Genomic DNA, 18,081 nt, shown 5'->3' with positions numbered 1-18,081 from the left:
GCACCCTATTTACATTCCAGGAACAGAAATTTCTGTTTTTTTGTTCTCGGAACAAAAAAAAGAACAGAAACGCGTTTGGGTGCGTTTCTGTTCCTTTTTTGTTATTTTGTTCCCAGGAACAAAAAAGAAACACAAAAAAGTTGTTTCTTGTTTCTAGAACAAAATCTAGAAACACTTCTCTTTTTATTTTTTTTTTTATTTTCTTCTTCTTTTTCTTTCTTTTTCTTTGGCCGGTCGCGGCGACCGGCGACAGGGCGGCGGCCTCGCCCGGCCACGCCTCGGCCCGGCGAGGCCGAGCCTCGGCCGTGGCCGGGCGAGGCTCGGCCTCGCCTTGGCTAGGCGGGCTCGAGCTCGCCCGGATCCAGGCAAGGCCGAGCTCGCCCGGCGGCCGGCGAGGCTCGGCCTTGCCGGCCCGGCAAGGCCTCGGCCTTGCATTTGGGCGAGCTCGGCCTTGTCGGATGGGCGAGCTCAAGCTCGTGGTGGCCAAGGCGAGGCCAAGCCTCGCCCGGCCACGGCGGGCTCGGCCTTGCCGGATCGGGCGAGCTCGAGCTCGCCCAACGGCCTAGCGAGGCTCGGCCTTGCCGGCCACGGCGAGGCCGAGCTCGGCCGTGGCCGGGCGAGGCTCGGCCTCGCCTTGGCTGGGTGAGCTCGAGCTCGCCCGGATCCGACAAGGCCGAGCTCGCCCGGCCGGCGGCGAGGCTCGGCCTCGCCGGGCCACCGCCGGGCGACGCCGACTGGCGGTGGCCGGCGCGGCCGAGCCTCGCCGGGGCGAGCTCGGCCTCGCCGGCCTTGGGCGAGCTCGGCCTCGCCGGATCGGGGGTGAGCTCGAGCTCGCCCGCCAAGGTGAGGCCGAGCCTCGCCCGGCCCCACCGAGGCTCGGCCTCGCCGTGGCCGGGTGAGGGCGCCGCCGACCCCTCGCCGGCCATGGCGAGGCCGGCTGACCAGGGCAAAAAGAAAAAAAAAAAAAAAGGAAAAATAAATAAGAAAAATAAGAAAGAAAATAGAAAAATAAAATAAAAATATTAAAAAATTAAAAAGAAATAAAAAATTATACAAATTTACCAAACGTGTTTCTATTCTTTTTATATTTTAAAGCATTTACCAAACGCATTTTTTTGTTCAAAAATTGTTCCCTGGAACAGAAACACTTTTTTCTATTTGTTAAAAAACAATTTTTAAACGAAACGTTCAAACGCACCCAATACGTTGATAAAAATTTGTGAAAGTGATTCAAAAGAGGATGACTTAGATGCATACTCTCGTTGGCAGAAAGTTCTTCCATAGCACTGATATACAAACTTCATTTTCTACAGATGCATACTCTCGTTGGCAGAAAGTTCTTCCATGGCACTGATATACAAACTTCATTTTCTACAAAACCTGATCATGAGCTTGGCACAAGCTCATCCACGCCAAGCCCAACAAAAAATTGTTGAGTCTAGTGTTGAACAAGGGTATTTAGATATAAAGCCGAACTTGATTGGGCTCGAGCTAAGCCCACCTAGCTCGAAAAAATATTATATGTCTTTCGGCTTGATGGGTGAGTCCGGGCAAAGTTTGATGGGCTGAACCCAACTCAAACCCGACCAACGATCCCAAACTCTAATTTGGAAATACGCGCACTTACTATAAAGCTGAATGTCTGTCCTGCCTCCAAAATTAGATCCATCAAGTAGAAAACCGGCCCGTTAGTAACTTGGGCCTGACTCTATTGGAGTAAGTTTGAACTAACGCTATCTGTCCTACCAAAAGACCAACGCTATATGATCTTCAAAAGAGTCATATTGATTATGAAAGTCCTAAAGTTGTGAGGATGCATCTTGTTGGGGTCAGCTTTTTTTTTTTTTTTTTTTAGTTAAATGGGTATAATCAAGTGGGTCAAATATGTAATAAAAATCCCCAAATTGGTATTCAATTTTGAATAGGCCCATCGTGAGCAAGCTCCCTCCCATTGGGAGAGCTAAGGAAAGATAATGTGAAAGGAAAAATGCAACAAATTTTGCCAAACGAAGTCCAAGCTAAGACCCAAAAGTCTAAGGTCGGAAGGACTGCTCATATAGTTTGTATATGTTTTATTAGGTAATAAGATCGGAATGATAAACTCTTGATGTTAAATTTTGTATTCCACTTTTAGCCCTTTTTTCATATCAAAAAAAGAAAAAGAAAAATCCTATACCCTATGGTTAAAAAAAAACACACATGCTCTCTAACTTGGGGTCAATGAGTAGGAGACATTATAACTTACACATGAGATTTACTACATCTAAATTCAAATCACTGAATCAATCCATGAAAGTTAGACATTACCGTTTGGTTTGGAAAATTATCCAAAAAATCTTAAACCCATTACAATTTTGCCAATTTAGTTCTAAATATTAATTGAGTTTTAAATATTTTCACATTTTGTCAATTAAGTCCATTTGACCAATTTTTACTGAAAAATTGTTGATGTGAACACCCACCAAAATAATTTAGCATAAATGTATCACATGGGTATTAGTTTAGGATTTTTAGTATCATAAAAGAAATTTGAAGTAAATATGTCATACAAGTACAAGTTTGGAGTTTTTTGGTGTCACGGAAAAAAGTTTATGATAAATGTGTCATAATGAGTTCAATTTAGGGTTTTTTTGTGGTATTTTTCCTTTTTTTTTTTCTACTCTTTTCTATTCCTTCTCTACTTTTCTTTTTTTTTTTTTTCATTTTTTCCCTTTCTCTTTTTTCCTTTTGTTTCTTTTCCCCTTTTTCCCTCTACTAGCCTTAGGCATAGGCTACCTTTGTTGACCCACGGTCGGGTGACCCTTGCCTAAAGGAGAGCTGGTGAAGGGAAAAGGAAAAGGTAAAGAAGGAAAATAGAAAAAAAAAATTAAAGAATCAATAAAAAAATTTAAAAAACTTAAAAATTTTCAGATTAATGCTAGTCGTATCATAAAGGACGACCAACATCTACATCAACAATTTCTAGTCAAAATTAGCGAGGTGTACTCAATTGGTAAAATATGAAAATGTTTAGAACTTAATTGGTAAATTTAAACAATTTATAACTAAATTTGCAAAAGTGTAATAAATTTATTTTGAACAATTTTCCATGGTTTGGTTGGTGGGTCCCTTTAGCCTCTCTATTGTCTTCCCACCACTATCTCTGATCTTCCAAATCAATTTCAGTCACAGAACATGGAGAGCTTCTTACATAGATGTTGACATTTCTGCTACTGTTCTCTCTATCTAACGAGTAAGTTGTTGGTTCTCTTTAGATCTCATTCCTATGTTACCCATCAACAAATAATTGTTTGACAATGGTTATAGCAGATAAATCGTGAGAAGATGCTTAATTAATCAATTGTCGATTTTAAGATCACATAATAAAAAAACAAGTACAATTATAACTCTACAAGGCTTCTTTGCATCGATTAGATTGATTAGCCACTCCTTAGTTCATATCACCAAATCAAGACTGTTTTTTTTTTTTTTTGGTCGGAACCAAATCAAGACTGTTCATAAGTTTGTTAACTAGCATGTTTCGCCAAAGAAGAATGTTTATAGGGGAAGACCTGTCAAATCTTCAGATTGTTCCCTCTTTTTTCCGTTTCTTTTCTCGTGGGGACAGGTACGTGATGTGGAGGAGGTAGTCATGGCTGGCGAGAGAGAGAAGACAGAAATGTTGCCGGGTACATGCCGGGACAGGCATTAAATTGTGCTTTTTGCAATTGCGTCTTGAGCATTGGAACATGGAGAAGCAGAGGGAAGCGTATGATGAAGAGATGGGATAATATGTGGTTCAAATCCGACACGATCCTGCTCCAGATCAGATTCTGCTATTGACGGTGGCAAAAGCTGAAGTCGTTTTAGGACCACGAATTGAAAGGCCAGCCGACTATCTAGGGTAGAGCATCGTACCATACAACCGAATGATTTTCGTCGTAACGTAATATAGAGAGACAACATATGATGTGACCCTTCGTTGGGGTTCCACATAAAAATCTACCATACGGGAGAATGGAGAGACACTTCGTTCAATCACGGCGCAGCAAGCACAACTCGAATGGTATAATAATAAAAAGTGCAAAGCCTCAGCGACTAAAAGTTCCATCATCTCATATTTATTTTCTTTGGGGGATAATTACCAAAAGTATTTTAGAAGTTTATACTTACGTGTCAAAAACGATCGTCACTTTTAAAACCCTTCAATTTGGAAATAATTATACTATAAATCTTATAATTTTCATACAACACTTACTTAAATACCATAACTTTTTTTGGGAGAATGATACTAGAAGTGACAAAAGTTATTTACATTGCTCACTTTAGTGTCAATTTTTTTTTCAAATCACTTATATGCAACTTAAAAAAAAAAAAATTGCTTAAGTGCCAATTTCTGAAAATCTAACATTATCATATTTTATTAATTTCTCAGCCTTACGTGACTCACTGGTATGCCGGTAAACATATAATCCCTAAACGACGTCGTGTATATATGTTAAAAAACAATTATTTAAGTGCAAAAAATTGTAAATATGGATTATTTGAGTGCCACTTATTATTAAAAGTAATTGTTAAAGTGTAAGTCTTTATTAAAAAGTGATCATTTCAGTACTAATCTTAATTAAAAAGTTATCATTATGCGTCAATTTGAACGTCCGCGTGGACTGGATTTTTTTATTATAAAAAAATGCCAAGTCAAATTAAAAATTTTAATTATAAGGGTTATTTAATCAATTTGGTTGGAATTTCTCGTCAAAAACACTTAAGTAATCATTTTTCTTTGATTTGACGTGTGGTACATAACTTTTGACACTTCTAATATTATTCTCCCCTTCTTTTAACTTACTTGAGTACTACATTGATGTAAAATCAATCACTTGAGTGCCATTTTTTGACAAATTGTGCTATATGGATTTTATTTAATTTTCTATTTTGACATGGAATTTTTAAAAATAAACCAACGTCCAATGTGAAGTTCTCTCAAATACTCCTCAATTAGATGACACCGTTTTCAATCTCTCTCTCTCTCTCTCTCTCTCTCTCTCTCTCTTCCTATGACTTAAGCGGTCTTTTTTTTTTTTTAAATTGTTGAACCTGAGTGTTCACTTCTAGAAATTTATGGTACTAAAATGATTGTCACCTCTAGAAATTTATGGTACTGAAATGATCATTCATCAAGTTATTAGAACTTCCACTATCCTTCGATCAATGGCCCTCTCAAGTATTGACCTCAGGTTTCCAATACGCCACATCAAGTGATATATTATAAATTAATGCCACGTCGGCTTTTTGGTGGGGCAAATCACTAATGACACTCAAGTAATTCATTTTTCAAATTTGTGGCACTTAAGTGAGTACCAAAAAAAGTTAAAGCCCTTGAGTGAGCGCCATATGAAAGTTTTAACACTTCTTTTAATGTACTTATTCCCTTCCATTTGCATCTCTTTTGAATTAAAAAGATAAATTTACCCCTAAACCATATACCCTTATCTTTCCCCCTTCCTCTCTCTCTCTCTCTCTCTCTCTCTCTCTCTCTCTCTCTCTCTCTCTCTCTCTCTCTCTCTCTTCCTCCACCCTTCTTGTTGAGAACAATGATGGCTTGTTGAGTTTTTGGGGGGTGAGGAGAGGGGGGAGAGAGACTATTAGACATGGGAACATGACCACGCAATGGTGGAGCAACCACCTCTTAGTCATTGCCCAAGCTTGAGGATAACGAGAGAGAGAGAGAGAGAGAGAGAGAGAGAGAGAGAGAGAGAGAGAGAGAGAGAGAGAATCATTTATGCTATGGGGAGCAAGTGATTGAATAGTAAAATAGATATAAAGAAAATAAATAACACACTAAATTTACGTGGTTTAGTCAATGTGACCAAAGTCCATAGGAAAGCAATAAAAAATTCCACTATAAATCAAGCGATATAATAAAAATTATAACTACACTAGAGATATTCAAAGACTCATGATATTTTCTATTCTCCAATTACACTCAATAACCTTACACAATGTTTAACCCCACAATTCCTCATAAAATAATCTATAACCTCTTGAAAGAATTCACAAATATTATCCATAAAATTTTATTGGCTACAACACTAAAAACTCTCAAGGTGTAATTCACAAAAAAGTCACATCTCGTATTCTCTTTAGAAGAAGTCACATTTCTATATAAGCAAAAAAAAAAAAAAAAAAAAACAACAACAACAACAATAATAAGAAACCAACTCTAACTAGAAAACTTATTCAAATTAGTTAATCTACTTAGATTAGAATAGTTTCTTCTTAAAGTTAAAACTTGAGATGTATTCTCAATAATTTCCGTATTAGCAAGATGTTTGAGTTAAGTCACAATCGCTTCTCTGAAAATTCAAACTTAGTTGCTACTATCCTGCAGCTCCTCATGGGCTCAATTACTACAGACATCTTTCATGTCTAAGCTGCGCTCAAACTTTGCTATAGTTGTAGACCTCATTAGAATACCAAACTCCACTTGCACTTTAAACTACTTTGTAAGGATTTTCCAACACAATCCTCAATCACAAATAAAACAAAATCATTGTTGCATCCATATCTATTAGGAAATTGAACATGCACCTCATCAAATTTAGCAATTACGACAACTATTAACTCTATAGGCTCCACCTTACTATAAGCATCATGTATGTCAATTACTCCATTGGTACCCGCTACCTTAGAAGTGTCATGTTATAACTCTATCTTGAGCTGAACACTATCCAAATCCGTATAAACACTATCAATATGCCAATAAACACTCCTACCAAGATGTATTGGAGACTCATAAAATGTAACTTATGTGCTAATTGTAGATGAATTTAATTCTGAGTACCACAACTGATAGTGTTGCTCACCTTGTACATATCCTAGGAACATGCCCTTTATTGCCATTTCATTAATTTTACCATATTACTTGAACATCACGAGCAACTAAATTTTAAAATAATTAATAACATTATTTAACTACACTTCTTCGAGAGTCGATATTCAACTACAATTAGATGGAGATTTATTCACCAAATAGATCATCACACTAAGTCCATTCGTAAGAAATCTCCAAACTGTGTTGGCGCTAGAGAGTATTTTATGAGTCATTTTTAGAAATACTCTACTCATCAATTGTGCAACCTATTTTGGTTAATTGATAATGGTGCGATGTTTCGGTATGTTTTCCTTCATGTAGAATTTGTTTAACAGCTTCGAGCATACTACTATCAATTCATACATGCTTAACCGTCTTATTAGACTCATTTTTTTTTTAATCAAAAACTCATATGTTTGATTCTGACAACAACATTAAACTTGTGTCTAACCAAAGTCTTCTTCGATTACTCATTCACAACTGTTAGCATACATCTAGCAATCTTCCTAAAAAAGAATTGCGATAACATGTAAACATAAAAGTAAATCAACCCTGTAATCTCTGTCATTTCTCTTATAGTTAATAAATTATAATGTTTGTTGTTTGTCTAAGTCACAATACTTCAAAACATTTAATTTATTGGCACATAACCACACAATAGATTCCTTTCACTTAGAACCTTTAGGCTTCTCTTGCTAATGTACCCTGAACACATATGCCACTTAGACTCTCTAACATATGCTTTTGACATTTTTGTGGCAAAATTCATCATTATCTTAGCTTGAAACTCATATATGGTATTGTGTTTGATTCCTTTCATTATAACCAAGGCACCTCAAATGATTTTCAAAACTTCATATTTTATAGTATACCAGCACCCAACTGAATACAGTGCACTTAAGAAAATCTTGGTTCTTCTTTAACTCTAGAACATGCCTCATTGCAATTAATGTTCTCACGATATCATCATGCGTTCTAATTCTAATAGCGCCAACACTTATAATATCACAATCAGCATTGTTCCCCAACTAAACTTTCCTACTATCCATATACAGATAAGTAGTAAACCAATTCTTATTTGGTGTAGCATAAAATGAGCAACTAGAATCCATAATCTATCTGTCTAATGACAAAATCCTCAATGATAGACAAGATATAACCATCACATACTGAATTACTATCAATTATAGTCGTAACATCATTTGCAGACTCAACTCTAATTTTCTTACCATTCTCATTCTTTAGCTTAAGACAATTCCTTCTAAAATACCCTTTCTTGCCATAGCTCTAACAAACAACACCACTAGTCTTGGACTGACTACATTTGTTTTGGTCTATACTACTTCGTCTAACACGAGTATTAACTTTTCCTCTACTTTCACCTATTATAGTGGTAGATACAAGTTCACAAAATTCTCAAAATGTCCTTACTCAATATCAAATCACAAACCCCATCATACATCAAGCTTGTTGAACTAGAGAAATAACAAGCAATGGTATTCCAACTATTAAGGAATAAGGATAATAAAATCGTAACATGTTTTTCATATTCAAATCTAATCTCAATTGACTCACAATCACGTTCAATTCATTGATATGATTAGCAACTAACGCACCTTTGGCCATCTTTAAGTTAAACAAACATAGCATCAAATAAACCTATTGGTCACAAAAGGTTTCTCTTATATGTCCAACAAGGCCTTCATCAAATCTGCAATGATCTTCTTTTTCACAATGTTAAATACGATATTACGAGCTAATATCAGCCAAATAACAATCAATACTTATTTGTCTAGCAACTCTCATTCAACTTGTTTCATCGATTGTAACTTCGTCCCAAACATGTGCAATTATGGATTTTTCTAGTACAAATAATTCTCACTATGCATCTTCTGGAAACCAAGTCCTTCTCTTCAAATTCTTTTTCTTCTTTTGTCGCCGTTGGTTTGCTTTAACTGCCAGGCCTAACTTTGATACCATATGTTGTGGAAGCAAACGACTAAATAGTAAAATATATAGAAAAAGAAAATAAATCACACACCAAAGTTACGTGATTCAATCAATGTGACTTACATCTATAGAGAGAATAGTAAAGAATTCCACTATAGATCAAGCGGTATAACGAAAATTGCAACGACACTCAAGTCACTCAAACACTCTATATTTCCTAGCCCCAATTACATCCAATAACCTTGCACATTGTTTAGCTCCACAATTTATCACGAAATAATCTCGCAATCTTACGAAAGAATTTACAAATCTTATTCACAAGATTTAATTGGCTTAAATACTAAAAGGCTCCAATGGTGTAATTCACAAAGAAGTTGCCTCTCTAACACGCTTCACTAGAAGTCACACTTCTTAGGTGGTTGCCTGGGTACAAAAGGCACAACCTTGCAATCCAATGACAGATACTTCTTAATTTGTTGCATCTTTAAGATAATATTCCTTTAAAAAAAATATTAAAGTTTTTCATTATCATCAAATTGGCAGCGATCGCAACCATAGAGGCGGCAGTGACAGTTTATTCTATCCCACCTCTTCAAAAGAAAAGAATTGGAGTGGTGACTTAATAAGTGCAATATAGTAATAAGGATGGGTTGGGTTTAGTATATATAAGTTGAATCTAAGGCCAATAGTTCTTAACAAGACTAATTCATACATACATTAAGTTAAGTGTGTTAGTATTAGGTTTAAATGGATTTGAACACACAAAAACAAGTACATGGTATGCGCATTAACCCCCTTAACTTGTTTATGACACATTTTAGAAATGTTAATTTATACATATAAACATGTTGTGTATCGTGCAAACACAACATGTTTAGATCTATTTAAACATGTTTACAATTAGGTTTGCACAAATTTAAACATCTTTCTACAGGTTTATATACGAGAGTTCATCTCTTAAACGTGTTTGTCATGTCCTGACTTGTAATTCGATCAATAGATATATCATTAATGCATTTTAAAGTTGTGAAACTATTAACCACCATGTCTTGTTCAAATTAGACATCAATTTGATGTGGTAAAATCATCATGCAATATGATTAGTGGCACGACAATAGTAATTGTCATCACACTCATACACTATAATCCTTCCGTTAGCTTTATTTAATTTAGCAAATGAAAATTCTTTCATGACAATCTTTTATTAATCGTCGTTTAGTATTCAAAAAATTATGAAAAGGCAACATGGTATTTTCTGTCAATTTAAAACTAACGAGTTAACAAAAAAAAAAAAAAACTCTAGTAAATTGAAGTTGCAAGCTTTAGGATTTAGACTTATGAAATTACCGTGACAAATTTTAGAACTTACCCATAATTATCCTTTTTTTTGCTTTTAAGTTTTTAATCTTGGGGCATCGCCGTGGAGGCATGGCTACCTAAAGGCTCATGAAACATCTTATAAATTTTATGAACCGGCTACATGGCGAACCTTTAATTTGTGCAAATGATCATAACCCGGAGCAATTTGCACCGAGATCGTGGATATCATTTTTCTCTCTTTTTTCAATTATTCGTGAGAGAATCAGAATACAGCCAATCAAATAAAAACAAAACTGACTTCAGGAGTTTGTACTGTAAAGTATTTCTGGTCCGTGATACCATGTTGAGCTTTATCATGTAATGGAATCTTTCTGGTTTATTGGGGTTGTTCGAATATTTCAGAAAGGAAATGCAAGTTGAGACAGAACGAATATTTCTGAAGGCGTAAAATAAAGGGGAAGGTACTATTTTAAGATTCAAGTTTGACAGCATCGCGTCAATAAATCACATAATATAAACATTATGTCTTATTTTCTTACGTCGATTTGAAGGATCACAAAGGTTGCCAGCATATCTCTCTTGCGCCCATGAACATAAATACCTCATCAGTTCACCCTCCATCACAACACCCAACGTCACTCAACTCTCTCTCTCTCTCTCTCTCTCTCTCAGTCAGAGCTCTAACACAATCCTAGAAATGGCCCTTACGAAGCCGAACAAACTACCACAAGCTGCAGTCATCAAGCAAATCCTCAAGAGATGCTCAAGCTTAGGCAAGAAATTGCACGGCTATGACATCAAGGACGGCCTCCCGTTCGATGTGCCGAAGGGCCATTTCACCGTCTACGTTGGGGAAAGCAGGAGCAGATATGTCGTCCCATTATCTTTCCTATCTCATCCCGATTTTCAGTGCCTTCTCCAACAAGCCGAAGAGGAGTTCGGATTCGACCATGACATGGGCATCACGCTTCCATGCGAGGAAGTTGTTTTTCAGTCTCTCGCGTCCATGATTAGATGAGTCGGAGATCAAGGAGATGGTGTGTTAGGATGGTGGGGTTTTGCATAGAGAGAAGATGTTCAAGATGAAGCTCGCAAAAGACTGAAGCTTCTCTTTTTTTAAATACTTCTCTCTGTGATTAATCCTAATTTTTGGACCCATTGGCATTGGGTTCTATTGTTTCTAACGGCTCTCTTACTTTTAAGTCCCAGATATATTTTCTGGGCTTCATTTGTATAAAGTTGGAGGTTTTCCCTCATCGAAGTGGGTTTTGCACTTGCTGCCTTTGATTGAGAGGAGAAGATGAGGACTAAATGTAAGCTGTGGGTGATTAAGATGGATTAAACGAAGATGACTCTCTCTCTCTCTCTCTCTCTCTCTCTCTCTTACTAAATACATACTCAATATTCGTTATACTTATGGATCTATAGAGAGTTTTTATGATGATTTGGAAAGGGAACAGAAACCTTTCGGAAAATTAAAGACTGATGAAGAACAAGTACTTTTAATTTTCTTAGATCAACACTACACAAAAAAATTCGCTAAGGCGACAAAATTTTTTATCACCTTAAGTTCAATATTTTTGGCCTTAGGCAAAGACAACAATTTTTTTTTTTTTTTTTTTTTTTTTGTAAACCCTTTGTTTCGTTCGCACTGTCTCCTTTGTCTAAGGCGATAATGTCACATAGGTACTAAAGGCGAGGAACGATAAAGTTAGTTGTCTTTGAAACTAAATGCGAAAATATAAAGTTATTTTGCTCAAATATGAGAAAGCTCGTTCTTTTCACCATTGATTGACCCAAGATAAAAGTTCATTGCATTGATCAAGTTTATGACACCAAAAATTCGTCCCCTTAGGAGTCAATTTTGAGGCAAAATTGACACCAGTGATCACAATTTATGACTTTTAGTAAACTTTTATTTGCATTTTTTTTTGGCAACGCTGACTAGAAACTCATGAAATACCTTACAAATCCCTTAAATTGACTAAACAAAGACCTTTCACCTGTGCAGTGTCCCTGATGTGTAACAGTTTACAACAGTTGATGGATATTATTTACCTTTTATTAATAACTTATTCGTGACAAAATTAGAATCCAACCAACCAGATAAAAACAAAACTGACTTCAGGAATTTGTGCTGCACGGCACTCTGTGATGGTCCGTGATACCACGTTGAGATTTTTTATTCGCTATTGTTATCTTTCTGGTTTATGGTCTGTTCAAGTATTTCAAAATGGAAATGCAGATTGAGAGAGAAGGGATATTTTCTATAGGCGTAAAATAGAGGGAAAGGTGCTCTTTTAAGATTCAGGTGGTGTACTTAATTAGACATCCTAATGGTCAGTTGGCGCAGGAATCCCGTAACTTTACAGATGCTACAGGACCTAACGCTAACCAAACAACTAATTATGATCGTTGGCTGGAACCATCCATCTTTATTATGGAGCCAAAAGCTTTCCACAATCAACCTAGATCGTCATATATTCAATTAGGTCGTTTAACTAATGAAAAGCGATTACTCTGTCGGTTAAATCTGGCCGAAAATGCTAAGGTGATTATCACCTTTTTTTCTACTTTTTAGTGAGGATAAGTCCGGTAAACTAGATTCATGCAAAAGAGGCGTTTTTAACTATTTACATACCGACCAAAAAAAAAAAAAACTATTTACTTAAATATCTTTGTTGGAGATACGGTTCCTTTTCCTGGAAGGATTGAGTAAATCAATGTAGTTGGGAATTAAATAATGTACAATTAGGAAAGTATCTCTAGTATATCTTTTCCTTTGTTGTATCCATGCATTGTATTAGAAATAGAGACTCTAGACATACAAGGTCTCTATCGGAAAGTACCACCATTTACAAATTTCCCAAATCCTCCGTCTCTTTTCTATTTCATGTCACGTGTCATGGTATCAAAGCGAGTGTTCATAGGGAGATACGGGTTATTACTGCTTTGACCTAGGGCTCAATGTGTGAAGGTAGATTGTTGAGATTATCTACATTGGTTGTGGACAAAAGTGACAGCCAGTTTATAAGTATAAGATAAAATCTCACCATTTGAGCTAGCTTTTAGCATGAGAGAGTTCAAAACCACCAAACATTGGTATCATAGCAATATAGATTCTCAGTTAGTTTATGCATAATTCAGAAAGCAATCTCATATGAATGTAGTGTTGAAAGTTGTGAAAAAAACTTGAACGGATGTCTAGGACTAGAAATACTTCTATCTCAAGATTGTTATATGGAGATGACAAGCTCATTGTGACACAGATTATGTCACTTGTCTTAATTATGTCATTTGTCCCATAAATAAAAAATCTACTACCATATTTTGTGTTAAGATGGGAGAATCGTTGCTTTCATGGGGAAAAAAAACAATCGACTGTTTCATTGCATAATAGAATCTGAATATAGAACCATAACTAAAGATCATTTGTAAAATAATCTAGATACAAAGCTTGCTTCAAGATCTTGGCATACGGGTAAAAGGACCAACCACCTTATGTTGTGACAACAATGTTACTCTCAAATTTCTAGCAAATCCGATAATCCATGAAAGAACAAAACACATAGATGTTAATTGTCATTTCACTCGAGATAAAATTCGAGAAGGAATAAAGAATATGAGAGGAATAGAAACTACAAAACAGCTTTCACCAAATCTCTATGCCAAATACAACACATGCATCAATTAATTAAACTTGGTGTTTTCAACATATATAAATTGCCGGCTTGAAGGGGAGTGTTAGAGATACGGATTATTGGAGATATGGTTTCTTTTCTTGAAGTGGTTGAGTAAATCAATTTAGTTAGAAATTAAAACATGTCCAATTAGGAAAGTATCTTCTGTATATCTTTGCCTTTATTGTGTCCATACATTTTATTATAAATAGTCTTATACATATAAGGTCTTTATCAGAAAGTAACACACTTTTTACAGATTTCCCAAATCCTCTATTTCTTCCCTCTTTTGTGTTTAAATCATTAATTTCCCAACTAGAATTTATAGTTGCTCTCTATCATGTCATCAGCATAAGAGGATAAAAGAGAAGGGGGTCCATGTTGCCTAAAACTGCCAACACAGAATACCAGTATCCATTCGGGCATGGCTCCCACTATGTTTCCTGACCTATTTACCTCCCAGACAATTAGATGTCATATTTTCTTATGTTGAATTGACGGATCACAATGGTTGCCAACATCTCTCTCTTGCGCCCACAAACATAAATACCCCGTCACTTCACCCTCCACCACAACACCCAACTTCACTCAATTGCCCAATCTCTCTCTCTCTCTCTCTCTCTCTCTCTCTCTCTTAGAGAACTCTACCCACAATCTAAGAAATGGCCCTTAGGAAACAGAACAAACTACCACAAGCTGCATTCATCAAGCAAATCCTCAAGAGATGCTCGAGCCTTGGCAAGAAATTGCACGGCTATGACCCCGAGGACGGCCTCCCGCTCGATGTGCCGAAGGGCCATTTTGCCGTTTACGTTGGGGAAAGCAGGGGCAGATACATCGTCCCATTATCTTTCCTATCTCATCCCGATTTTCAGTGCCTTCTCCAACAAGCCGAAGAGGAGTTCGGATTCGACCATGACATGGGCATCACGCTTCCGTGCGAGGAAGTTGTTTTTCAGTCTCTCGCGTCCATAATTAGATGAGTCGGAGATCAAGGAGATGGTGTGTTAGGATGGGGTTTTGCATAGAGAGAAGATATTCAAGATGAAGCTTGCAAAAGATTGAAGCTTCTCCTTTTTAAGATACTTCTCTCTATGGGTAATCCTAATTTTTGGAGCCATTGGGTTCTATCGCGTCTAACGACTCACTAACTTCAAGTCCCATATATATTTTCTGGGCTTCATTTGTATAAAGTTTGTGGTTTTCCCTCATCGAAGTGGGTTTTGCACTTGCTGCCTTTGATTGATAGGAGAAGATAAGGACTAAATGTAAGCTGTGGGTGATTTAGATGGATTAATAAAAGATGACTCTCTCTCTCTCTCTCTTTCTCATACTCGATATTCATTATACTTATGAATCTATGTACATATAACGAGAGCCTTTATGATGATTTGGAGGGGGAACAGAAACCTTTTGGAAAATCAAAGACTGATGAAGGACGAGTAATTTATTCTCTAGGATCAGTACTACACAAAAAGTTTGGTTAAGGCGACAAATCATTTTTATCACCTTATGTCCAAATTTTTTCGCCTTAGACAGAGACAATAATTTATTTTTTTTGCCGCAAACCCTTCGTTTTGTTTGCTCCGTTTTCATTGTCTATGGCGAGACTTTTTTTTATTTTTTATTTTTATTTTTTTATCTAAATACCAACGGTGACAAATGATAAAACTAGCCCTCTTTGAAAATGCGGCGAAATAAATTAGGCACCCTAAATTGACCCTAGACGAGAGTTCATTGATTGACCAGATTTATGGCAACAAAAATTCGTCGCCTCAGGAGTCAATTTTTAGGCCAAATTGGCACCAAAGGCGAGAAAAGATTTATCGCTTTTGATAAACTTTTTGTTTCGCAAGGTTTGATATCCAGGCCAGGCATGAACGACAAATATGTCTGTTTCGAAGTGTGTGTGGGCAGAGTAAGCCGTTTACGTAAGAGGGAAGAGAGAAGTGAGAAATAGGGAAGAGTGCGTGTGCGTGTGTGTTTTCATTTTTTAATTTTTGTTTAATAGCTAGTTTCGTCGCCTTAGGTATTTGTTTTCAATACTCTCGAAAATTTTGTCTTTTATCATTTAATTAAGCAAATTCAATGGTCATTCCAATCATAACCTTTTGGAAAAGAATGTCATGAACACCCCATCCATTTATTTAAATACACTATAACCCTATATAAGTATAGATGGATGGATTCATAGTTCACGATAGCAAAGATGATTGATAGATAACCAACGAATCTCTTATCTTCTAAAATTAAATTAAGAATAATTGTCGAGTAACTCAAGCATCCTTTTATGACAATTTAGATAATAATAAAAACGGGTTAAAATCTTTACCTTTTTTATACCAAAATCATTTTTTTTACCACTTAATACCACACTATAACATTAATGTTTCTTGGGCCATTAATTATTGTACAAAATATTTAAATTGCATGTAATAATATATCTATATGACATGTGTGGTATTAGTTGAAAAAATTTAAATAAATATTCTAGCGTTGCCATGTTTCTCTATAATTAATGACTAGCACAATTAATTTACCTACTCTGATTGTTTGTTGTGAAAGTAAAAGTAAAATAAATTGGACACCCTAGATTATTTGAAGTGATTTCATATAAATTCAAAATTGATCATCTCAGTCCCGTTACCTTGAAGTGATCAATTTTCTTATCCATGTGTTCGTGTTCCCTCAATGTACAAATATTGCCATTGATGTGTAAATCTCTTTCGGGTCTATCACGTGAGACTATTTCTGCATCAATCAATCAGTAATAATAAAAATATGCATTGATTACCTTAATTTCCAAATAATTTTAGAACTACTGTTAGTATGACTTCTCATGGTTAGAAAGTTTACTAGCATTGCCTGTTATACAAATTGAGAGTAATACTAATTTTACTCATATATCTATATAATCAATTAAACAATATGTGATAATTACGTTTGCAATATATCCAATCATCCGACCAAAGTATCTGCATTTCACTAATCATACCATACATTCGTAGTAGTTGACAAAGTAGAAAGACATTGGCAATTTCAGTTTGCAACATCACATGCATGAATGCAATGACAAGCACAATCTTATTAGTTATTTCCATGAAGAAATTAACTATATTGGTCAGAAATATACAAGTAAACATAACTGCGACAACTTTTGACCTATTAATAAGCTAAAAGAAATGTGAGAAGCTCATAGATAAATGACTTTAGTAAAATTTATCGAGTCGCTCATTAGTTAATTCATTTCACAAAAGTGGCAACTTTATGTAAGGTTTACTTAGCTAGAAGGATGATCTCTTTTGGAATATTTTCAGAATATGATGCCGTAACTATAAGTTTGTGGAATTAGCCACATTAAACAGTGACTCACTTGTAATATAGGTAATAAGTTTAACATATAAAACCTCAATAGAGACGACTTTCATATAAAACTTAATAGTTCTTTTACACATCGGATACGTATTAAAATTTTAAATTTTGTGTCCCTTTTGAAGAAATTTTTCATCGCATTATTTTAGACTTTCTCAATCGAACGATATCTCAAGTCCAATCCAAGGCAACGGACTAAGGGTTTTTGTCCCCTTAACTCCAATCATAGGCGACGAAATGTTAATGTTTGTCACCTCACGTCCAATCAAAGGGGACAAAATTTTAAAGCTTATCATCTATTTTTGTTGATTTTGGATAGAGATTCATGTTTGTCACTATTGGTTCAAATTCACACCGTTGATTGAATCAATGATGACAAAAGACGAACTTTGTTCCTTGTGTTCGACTTAAGGCGATGGTCAAGGTGACCAAATTAGTAATTTGTCACCTTTGGATAATTGAAGGTAAGATTAATTATGTCACGAGCATGTTTCTCTTGAAATAAATGTTTTTAAAGGTGCGTTTGTTTCATAGAAAATTTAAAATTTGAAAAATATTTTTTGAAAAATAATAGCTTCTATTGCTTACAAAAATGAATAAATGAAAAACAATTTTATCACCTACAAAAAATAGTTAAGCATAAATCATTGTCGATAATAATAATAAAAAATTGTTGACTAGTTTTTCTAAATGATATAATCAATCATTTTAAGAAAAATGTTTTTCAAATCTTGGGTTTTCTACCGAATAAATGCACCTGTAATGTCACCTTCATATATCCAATTTCAAGAGAAAATATTTTTCATTGATAATTAATTTCATCTTCGACTCACACTTTCTTTTTACTTGACCTATGATGGTAAAATTATTTAGTCGATCAGACTCATATTTCTCATTTAAGTTTAC

General features: G+C 35.7%; 2 protein-coding genes across 2 annotated transcripts; both read left to right on the top strand.

The window, feature by feature from the left end:
• The first annotated feature begins 10,701 nt into the window (after window positions 1-10,701).
• Window positions 10,702-11,485, top strand: LOC104453394 (auxin-responsive protein SAUR50). Its single transcript, XM_010067934.3, has one exon. It carries the CDS (start codon window positions 10,821-10,823, stop codon window positions 11,139-11,141), a length of 321 nt encoding a protein of 106 aa, XP_010066236.1. The 5' UTR covers window positions 10,702-10,820; the 3' UTR covers window positions 11,142-11,485.
• A 2,898-nt stretch (window positions 11,486-14,383) lies between these two features.
• Window positions 14,384-15,134, top strand: LOC104455504 (auxin-responsive protein SAUR50-like). Its single transcript, XM_039318334.1, has one exon. The coding sequence runs from the start codon at window positions 14,466-14,468 to the stop codon at window positions 14,784-14,786; it is 321 nt and encodes a 106-aa protein (XP_039174268.1). The 5' UTR covers window positions 14,384-14,465; the 3' UTR covers window positions 14,787-15,134.
• The last annotated feature ends 2,947 nt before the right edge of the window (window positions 15,135-18,081 follow it).

This window comes from Eucalyptus grandis, chromosome 7 (genome assembly GCF_016545825.1).
Source record: "Eucalyptus grandis isolate ANBG69807.140 chromosome 7, ASM1654582v1, whole genome shotgun sequence".
Lineage (NCBI taxonomy): Eukaryota > Viridiplantae > Streptophyta > Magnoliopsida > Myrtales > Myrtaceae > Eucalyptus > Eucalyptus grandis.
This window is presented reverse-complemented; position numbering and strand designations above follow the sequence as displayed.

Coding starts and splice junctions, on each gene's coding strand:
- LOC104455504 (XM_039318334.1), top strand. CDS start 14,466: ATGGCCCTTAGGAAACAGAACAAACTACCACAAGCTGCATTCATCAAG.
- LOC104453394 (XM_010067934.3), top strand. CDS start 10,821: ATGGCCCTTACGAAGCCGAACAAACTACCACAAGCTGCAGTCATCAAG.